This window comes from Citrus clementina, unplaced genomic scaffold, assembly GCF_000493195.1.
Source record: "Citrus clementina cultivar Clemenules unplaced genomic scaffold, Citrus_clementina_v1.0 scaffold_3, whole genome shotgun sequence".
Taxonomy (NCBI): domain Eukaryota; kingdom Viridiplantae; phylum Streptophyta; class Magnoliopsida; order Sapindales; family Rutaceae; genus Citrus; species Citrus x clementina.
Window position 1 is genome coordinate 40185600 of NW_006262339.1, and position 9403 is coordinate 40195002.

At 51.3% G+C, this 9403-nt stretch overlaps 1 protein-coding gene across 1 annotated transcript; it reads right to left on the reverse strand.

Annotated features, from left to right (window-relative positions):
• Positions 1–6849: 6849 nt before the first annotated feature.
• Positions 6850–8901, reverse strand: LOC112099975. Its single transcript, XM_024187526.1, has 2 exons — positions 8322–8901; positions 6850–7967 (listed from the first exon to the last, which is right to left on the reverse strand). The coding sequence occupies exons 1-2, from the start codon at positions 8899–8901 to the stop codon at positions 6850–6852; spliced, it is 1698 nt and encodes a 565-aa protein (XP_024043294.1).
• Positions 8902–9403: the final 502 nt, after the last annotated feature.

A 9403-nucleotide genomic window follows, 5' to 3' on the forward strand; every position in this document is an offset into this window, starting at 1 on the left:
TTTCTTAACCGATTTCTCTGGTCTTCTCCAACACAAACGTGGCCATCTCTTTTGCATTCGATTCGTTGCTTTTAAATCCAATGGTTATAATAGATGAGGACAAAAACTGTGTTATGGTACCACAGTTGCAACATAGGTGAATCCTATTTATAAATATAGTCCATATAATTAATTACATATAGTCCTTGTTTGGGAGAAATACGTCGACGAGACCAGGCATGGTGAGCAGATATCTGATGGCAGAGTTCTGCGAACCGGTGTGTTCCGTAAAAGCCTGGTGCGCGGGGAAACAGGAGCAGAAATATCCTGATCGTCCATGAGCACGTCATCCGCGAGGCCAATTTCCTGTAAGAGGCATAAGGCCATTCCGGCTAGAGGTCGAGAGGCGAGGAGACCCGGTCGACGGCAGTTGGCAAGACATGCTCCCCAGCCCGAGAATCTAGGCACGACAGCCACGCTTTCCCCAGAACCATGGCGTAACACGCAAGATCTCACAGAACCACGACAGCCACGCTTTCCCAAGAACCATGGCGTAACACGCAAGATCTCACAGAACCACGACAGCCACGCTATCCCCAGAACCGTGGCGTAACACGCAAGATCCCACGTTTGCCCATAACGCAGCAGTCAGAGTCCCATACCGTCTCGAAAAAAGTGGAAAACTGGGATTCAGGGGAAGCCTATAAAAAGGTAGCCAACGAAGGTAAAAGGGTTAGCATTTTTGATATTAGAAAAGAAATTAAAAAAGAAGAGAAAACCACGAAAAAGCCATAAGATCTGTGGCAAGCGTCCCCCGAACCTTCATATCTGACTTGAGCGTCGGAGGGTTTGCGCCGGGAAAACAACCGGCGTACTCTGACTTGTCTGTGTGCGCAGGAACCTCTGGAGAAGAAGCCTCACGAGGAGACCTCCTGGTCGTGAAGAAGTTGATCGGGCAGCGATCCTGGTCGTAGAACGAGGAGAACCGGAATCCCGCATCAACATTTTGGCGCCGTCTGTGGGGACGAGAGCAAAAAGCTTCTGTTGATAGCAAGAAGAGGGGTGAAGCAAGTGAAAAGCGATGGAGACAGGAGGAAGTAGTGCACAAGGGGGTGATAGGAGGCTTAACGATTCCGTGACGCTGAGGGAGATAGTCAGTGAAGCACGGGAAAAAGTCATGTTCGACCGGATGGAACGGATGGAAAAGCAGATGGAGACCTTGACAACCATCCTGCATGAGCTGCGGAGCGAGCGAAGGGTAACCCAAGAGGGAAGGGTGAGAGGCGGTGGAGTGGCACCAAGCCCCGACAGTGCGGGGAGAAGTCAAACCACCGGGAGATTTGGTGGTGAGAGGGGTAACGTACCTCTGCAGGGAGAATTTCATAGAGAAAGAGAGCAGTCCCCGGCAAGACAGACTGGTGACGAGGACGACGGGGTGGTGAATGCCGAGGAAACAGAGTTGAGGCAACACTTGCATGATGTAGAGCAAGAGCGGGATCAAGTTGCAGCACGTGACCCTAGTCGTGCAGTGCAGCTGGAGGAGGAAGTGCGCAGACTAGCGCAGATAATTGACGACATGCAAGGAAGGAACAAAGCCCCTGGTTGGAGGATAATGCTGGACGGAGAATCACCGCTCGCAGCAGAGATCATGAGGGCAGTTATTCCGAGAGATTTCCGCCTCCCAGACCTCAGATACTCGGGAAGAACTGATCCGCTAGTGCACATAGAGCGCTTCAACGACATAACTGGGGTACAAGGATTATCTCAATCCCAAAGGTGCAGGGTGTTCCCACTCTCCCTTGAGGGACGTGCACGAGAATGGTACAGGAAACTTCCTCGGGGCAGCATTAAAACCTTCAAGCAGATGTGCCAGGAATTCGCGGAGCAGTTTAGTGGGGCAATGGCACCGGAAGATGACATGATGGAGCTGAAAAGCATGAAACAGGGGGAGCAAGAAACCCTTCGGGAATTCATCAAGAGGTTTCATCGGGCTGTCCTCGACTTGGGAGCCTTCAACCACCCTCAGGCGTTAAGGGGATTGAAGGAAGGGGTGAAGATATGAAGGCTGTGGTACAATTTGAGAAGCCCAGCTATTCAAACGTATGCAGCCGCATACGAACAGGCTAAGAGAGACATCGAGATTGAAGAGGAGAAGGCTGCACGGATTAAGACAGACCAGTTAGAAGGGTTGGGGAAGAAAGAGAAGAAAGCATTACCGGGGAATGGGCCGATCAGGAGGAGGGACCACCAGGCCTCCAGTAGTGGAGCAGGAGGTCGGGTAACTGCTTACCAGCCTCATCAGAGGCCACCACAGTATCAGCGCAGCAGGGCGCAACCTCCTCGTTCCCCAGCTAGGGAGCCTTGGAGAAGGCATGAGTCGGCATCTGGTGGTCTTCCCCACGGCAGCAGAGCGAGCAGACCAGAAGTACTTCCACCGCCCCCAACTCAGAGCGGGGCAAACAGAGAAAGAGCAGTGCACCTGATCGGCCAGAACCCGGACTATGGGCGGTACACTTCCTTGAAGATGTCCCTGGATGAGGTGTACGAGGCCATAAAGGATCGAGGGCTGCTGCACCTCCCTACACCAATAACAAAGCTACCCAACAGGAGGGATAGAGGACGTTATTGTAAGTTCCATGGCACTCATGGCCATACCACAGCAGAGTGTAGAGATCTCAAGACCCAGGTCGAAGATTTGGTGAGAAATCGGTACCTGGACGAGTTTATAGATGGGACCTTCCCGATGGTGGCCACAACAGGTGAATGGGAGCAAAGTGGTAGAAACTTGAGGCGCGAGCAGCCCGCCGTAAGGGTGATAGCTGGGGGCCCAACATTGGCTGGAGATTCCAACAGATCGAGAAAAAATTATGCTAGGTACGCCATGACCAGTAAAGAGGTACTCTTCAACACCTCAGCAGCCAAACGAGCAAGGGTCAGGCAAGTGCCAATCATGTGGACGGATGAGGATGAGGAAGGGATTCTATACCCCCACGAGGATGCTTTGGTCATCAAGGCTACTGTCGCTAGCAAGAAGTTTGATCGGATACTGATTGATACAGGGAGCTCAGTTGATATGTTATTTAAGTCAACCCTGGAAGAGATGGGAATAGCCGACCGGAAGTTGGAATACACCAATACCTCCTTGAAAGGGTTCGGAGGAGGGAAGCTGGTCCCTCTGGGCGTGGTCGAGCTGCCTATCACAATTGGGAGCTCCCCGACAGAAAGAACAATGATACTGGACTTTGTCGTAGTGGATGAAGAAAGTCCTTACCAGATGATTCTAGGTCGGCCATTTTTAAGGATGAGCAAAGCGGTGTTGTCCAACCATTATCTGGCTCTGAAGTACCTGGTGAATGGGGTAGTAGGAGTGGTACGAGGAGACCAGAGGATCGCAAGAAGCTGCTACTCCTCGGCAGCAAGGGAAGCAATGCAGATAACATCCCTCGATACCCGAGTGGAAAACAAGAAGGGCAGACAAGAACCTGTAGAGGATCTGGAAACAGTAAGCCTGGGACCAGAGAACCCGGGAAAGACGGTCAGAATCAGGTCGAGACTTAAGGGAGAGCAAAAGCAGGAGTTGGTGAAATGCTTACAGGCTCACGCTGATGTGTTTGTTTGGACACATGAAGACATGCCAGGGATTGACCCTGAGGTAGCATGTCATAAGCTGGCAATAAAGAAAGGTGCTCGGGCAGTAAGGCAGAAGAGGAGGTGCTTTAACCAGGAGAGGTATGAGGCTATAAATGGCGAGGTGGAGAAGCTCTTGGGAGCAGGGATTGTTTTGGAAGGCCCAGAGGGAGAGGAGATCTCTTATGCTGTAAAGTTGGAATTTGCAGCCACGAATAACCAGGCAGAGTATGAAGCCTTGATAGCAGGTCTGGAGTTGGCTAAGGCCGTGAAAGCAGACAGAGTTAAGATTAGAACTGATTCCCAGCTGGTTGCGAATCATGTCAATGAAAGATTCCAACCAAGAGAGGAGAAGATGGAGCAGTACCTGAAGATAGTCAGGCAGATGATGGGGAAGTTCGAAGCAGTGGAGGTGATACAAATCCCCAGGGAGCAGAATAGTCGAGCAGACATTTTGGCTAGGATGGCAGCAGTAGCCGACCCAAAAATGCCAAAGTCGGTCCCTCTGGAGGTGAAGTCCAGCCCAAGTATCAATCAGAATTTGGCGGTGTTGCGGATAGAACAAAAATGCTCGTGGAGGGACCCGATAGTTTCATACCTTAGAGACGGGGTATTACCACCGGATAAGCTGCGAGCTCGCAAGATTAGAGCCCAGGCCTCGAGATACACGATGATTGATGGGGTACTGTATCGGCGAGGATATACACTACCGTTCCTTCGGTGTTTGGATGAGGACGACGCGGATTACGTACTGAGAGAAGTACATGAAGGAATTTGCGGAAATCATTCTGGCGGGAGGTCCCTGGCCCACAAGGTTCTAAGGCAGGGATATTTCTGGCCGACAATGCACCAGGATGCGCAAGAGAAGACCAGGAGTTGTGTAAGCTGCCAGAGTTTTGCAAATTTCTCTAACCAACCACCAGAGAAGCTCACCTCCATGGCCTCCCCTTGGCCATTTGCTCAATGGGGAATTGATCTGATCGGCCCATTGCCAAAGGCACGAGGAGCAGCAACACATGCGATAGTTGCTATAGATTACTTCACGAAGTGGATAGAGGTAGAAGCCCTTAGCAGGATCACAGAGAAGAAAACAACAGACTTCGTGTGGAGAAACCTGGTCTGTCGATACGGGATCCCTTATGCCTTGGTAACGGATAATGGCAGGCAGTTCGATAATCACAGCTTCAGGGATTTCTGCCAGAACCTCGGGATAGAGCTGAAGTATTGCTCACCTGCTCACCCTCAATCGAATGGACAAGTAGAAGCAACCAACAAGACCATTAAGAGGCTCTTGAAAACCAGGCTTGGAGCAAAAAAGGGTGCGTGGGTTGACGAGCTGTCAGGCGTGCTATGGGCATACAGAACAACCCACAAAACCGCAACTGGGGAGACACCGTTCGCTTTGGCTTTCGGACATGAAGCGGTCGTGCCGGCTGAGATAGGAACGACCACACACCGGACAGGTCATTTCAATGAGCAGGAGAACGACGAGCAGATATGTTTGAATCTTGATCTGCTAACGGAAAGGAGGGAGCAAGCAGCCGAGCGATCAGTCATTCACCAACAGAGGGTTGCTCGGTATTATAACCAGAAGGTGAACATACGGCAATTCAGGGTCGGAGACTGGGTACTGAGAAGAGTGAATCAGAGCACCAAAGATTCGACTCAAGGAGTGCTGGGACCGAATTGGGAAGGGCCATATAGAGTCAAGCAGATAGCGGGACCCGGAGCTTACAAGCTGGTTCGCACGGACGGCCACGAGGTGAAACGCCCATGGAACGCAGCACACCTCCGAAAATACTTCCAGTAAGACTTGTTCACATTTGAAAGCTATGTTTGCTCGTGTTCATTATCGTTTATCTTTCACGCTTTACGTCCAAACAATTTCATGTAAGTCGAATCCTACCATTAATGGAACGTCGAGGAATTTCTTTCGCTTGAAACCGAGAAAATCATCCAAGGCATGCAAAGGCTCGACAAAGTCTCAAAGCCTGTCTTATGGCGAGACAGAAGCCAAGCATGCCAGGATCTGCTCGGCCACGAGAAGGCTAGCAGAATCCCAAGCGTTGAAGAAATCATCCAAGGCATGCAAAGGCTCGACAAAGTCTCAAAGCCTGTCTTATGGCGAGACAGAAGCCAAGCATGCCAGGATCTGCTCGGCCACGAGAAGGCTAGCAGAATCCCAAGCGTTGAAGAAATCATCCAAGGCATGCAAAGGCTCGACAAAGTCTCAAAGCCTGTCTTATGGCGAGACAGAAGCCAAGCATGCCAGGATCTGCTCGGCCACGAGAAGGCGAGCAGAATCCCAATCCTCGAAGAATCCAAGGCATGCAAAGGCTCGACAAAGTCTCAAAGCCTGTCTTATGGGGAGACAGAAGCCAAGCATGCCAGGATCTGCTCGGCCACGAGAAGGCTAGCAGAATCCCAAGCGTTGAAGAAATCATCCAAGGCATGCAAAGGCTCGACAAAGTCTCAAAGCCTGTCTTATGGCGAGACAGAAGCCAAGCATGCCAGGATCTGCTCGGCCACGAGAAGGCGAGCAGAATCCCAATCCTCGAAGAATCCAAGGCATGCAAAGGCTCGACAAAGTCTCAAAGCATGTCTTATGGCGAGACAGAAGCGAAGCATGCCAGGATCTGCTCGGCCACGAGAAGGCGAGCAGAATCCCAATCCTCGAAGAATCCAAGGCATGCAAAGGCTCGACAAAGTCTCAAAGCCTGTTTTATGGCGAGACAGAAGCCAAGCATGCCAGGATCTGCTCGGCCAAGAGAATGCTAGCAGAATCCCAAGCTTTGAAGAAATTATCCAAGGCATGCAAAGGCTCGACAAAGTCTCAAAGCCTGTCTTATGGCGAGACAGAAGCCAAGCATGCCAGGATCTGCTCGGCCACGAAAAGGCTAGCAGAATCCCAAGCTTTGAAGAAATCATCCAAGGCATGCAAAGGCTCGGCAAAGTCTCAAAGCCTGTTTTATGGCGAGACAGAAGCCAAGTGTGCCAGGATCTGCTCGACCGCGCGAAGGCGAGCCGAATCCCAGGCATCGAAGAATCTCCAAAGGCATGTGGCAAAACCTTGAGCCAAGCCGGAACCTGCTCGTCTAAACAGAGACAAACAGATTCTCAACCGAAAATTAATTCATAATTACAACACAAGAAAGTAATCAAAAACCATTTTTATTAATTTGTTAATAATTAACAGAGGAGATAATCTTCATGAACATTGTTCATTACAATACACGAAATATATCAAGAAGATGGGGGATCAGTAAGCCCGGCAACATCGGTTGGCTGGACCTCCTCAGGTGCGGGAGGGGTATCACCAGTTGCGTCCGGGGGGACGCTCGCCTCGCCAACATCAGCAGGGACTGCACGAGGAGGAGAGTCTTCCTCCTCAATCACGATCGGCTCTACCCCATCGGCATCTTCCTTGGCCGCCTCCTCGTCCATATGTTGAGCAACACCAGCTGCAAGGTCATCCATCTTCAGATCAGGGTGTTGCTTCCCGAGGACGGCCATGATGCAACGATAGGAATGCCGAAGTCCCTGGTCGTACTGGTTGTCAGCCTCCCTCTCCAAGTTCTCGACCTGAGCTCGGTGGGAGTCGCGGAGAGATTCGAGCTGAGCCTCATACATAGCCTTCTGCCTTTGCAGATCCTCCTTGACCTTGGTAAGCTCCTCCTCGAGGGAAATAGCTTTTGCTTGAGCAAGTGATTCTTGCTCTATCAGCTTCAAATTCTCGAGATTCAGCTCCCCTGCTTTCTTCTCGGCAACGTCAGCTCTGGTCGTCGCCGACTGAATATCCTCCTTCATCTTCCGGTCGTAGCGGCCAACCTTAGCCTTGTAATAAGTGGTCATGCAGCTGAGGTGGAAAGCGCTATGCTGCATGGCCCCCACCAGCTCACCCAAGGTGCGGCCGTCAAAGTCCTCCAGGTCCTTCTTGCTCACGAGTTTAGTTAACTCATTGAGGTAGGGGACCAGGTGTTCTGCTCGGCTGTCAGGTAAGCGAGATTGAGGCCCGACAGGAGGAGAAGAGGAAGCAGGATCTGTGGCTGCTCCACTAGCTTCCCCGACTTTTACAGGAGCGGGAGGTAAAATCTTCAAGGGTGGGACCTGCTGCACGATGTTGGCCCGCTTTGCAGTAGGGGCATCCTTACTCTGGTCCCTCTTCGTGGTTGGAGGTCGGGAACGTTTTCGGGTCAGAGCCCCAATCACAGCGTCCTCCATCCTATGGCCAGGAAGTATCAAGCGAGACTCGAGCAAGTTGTATGTAGTTAACAGTTCTCGGCTCGAGCAGGAATTGGCTAGTACAGCCTCGACCCGTTTGAGCTGGTCAGGTTCAAGCGGGAAGTGGACACCCCAAGAAACTACAACACAAACAGACACTTGGTTAGAGACAAGCCAATAAAGCAAGAACAATTATGGATGCAAGACATCTAGAGCGAGCAGGCAACCTGGGACCGTGAAACGGGGTGGGACGCGACAATCCTTCCCGCCTATTTGGGCAACTTGACCCCAAGGACCCCCAGCAAAAAAGAATTTCCTCTTCCAAGCCCCACCACCACCGGTTGGAAGATCGGTTATGGGTTTCCGGCTCTTGGTGCTAGATTGGAAGTAGTACCAGCCGGCATCTTTGGGGCTGCTCTTTAGCTGGTACAAGTGCTTCACCTCATCAACCGTGGGCTCGCTTTGGCAACATCTGTCCCACAATATGAACAGACCAGAGAGCACTCTCCACCCATTGGGATTCAGCTGACCAGGAGCTAGATTTAGCCCGTTAAGTATCCGGGCAAAGTAGGGTTGCAAGGGACACCTCAGCCCGTATTTAAAGCTCTCTAGAAACAGGGTAACGTATCCCTTAGGAGGCCGGCTGGGAGCATCCTTCTTTCCAGGGACCTTGAGAGGTATCTCACCAGGAATGCTATACCTAAGCCGGAGGTCATTGAGCTCGTCGAACAAGGTCGTGCACGTCATGTAATCAATGGCATAATCGCGCGACAAGGCTCTGCCTCCTACTGTACCCCGTTCTTCTGGTCGTGATGATCCAGATGGAGACACCTCACCAGAGTCACCTTCCCCATTCTCACTTAAGGTGTCCTCAGAGCCAGAAGGTCCCTCGTCACCGTTGCTTCCGCTCGTGGAGGTTGTTGGGGGGGACATCCTCCTAGCACTAGTCCCGACACTAAACCTAATGGGTTCTAAGGGGATCCCGGGGTCAAAAGCGGGATCAGTGAGCAGACCAGGCAGGAAACTTAGTTCGTCGTCATCAATCTCAACGACTTTCTCCTTACCTTTCGACATTCCCTAAGCTCTAACCACAACACCACCAACTACTACCCAAACAGAAGAGAAGAGAAATTATCTACAACTATCCGAGACCAAGGAGATAGAAGAAATACCTGAAGTAATGGTTCAGTTGGTGGAAGTCAGAGATGGAGGCCTTTTATGCCGGAACTTCTTTGTCGGAGAGACAGAGACGGAGACTGAGTGAATGATGAATATGCCGTTCGAGAGGATTTGGTTTTCCTAATGAGGACGGACTCTTGGGTTGCCAGCATTTAACGGCGCCGAATCCCGAGGGTCCCATAACCGTCGGTTTGAAATTCAAATGGAGGGGGGGATTTCTGCCACGTCACCTCGTCCGCAATTAAATGCGACATGACTCTTGGCAGCCTTTTCCAATCCCACGCGGGCGAGTACTAACGAGTTTCTACTGCTGGTCCACTACATTACCCAACACCAGAAACTGGGAGACCGGTGTTTGGGAGAAATACGTCGACGAGACCAGGCATGGTGAGCAATA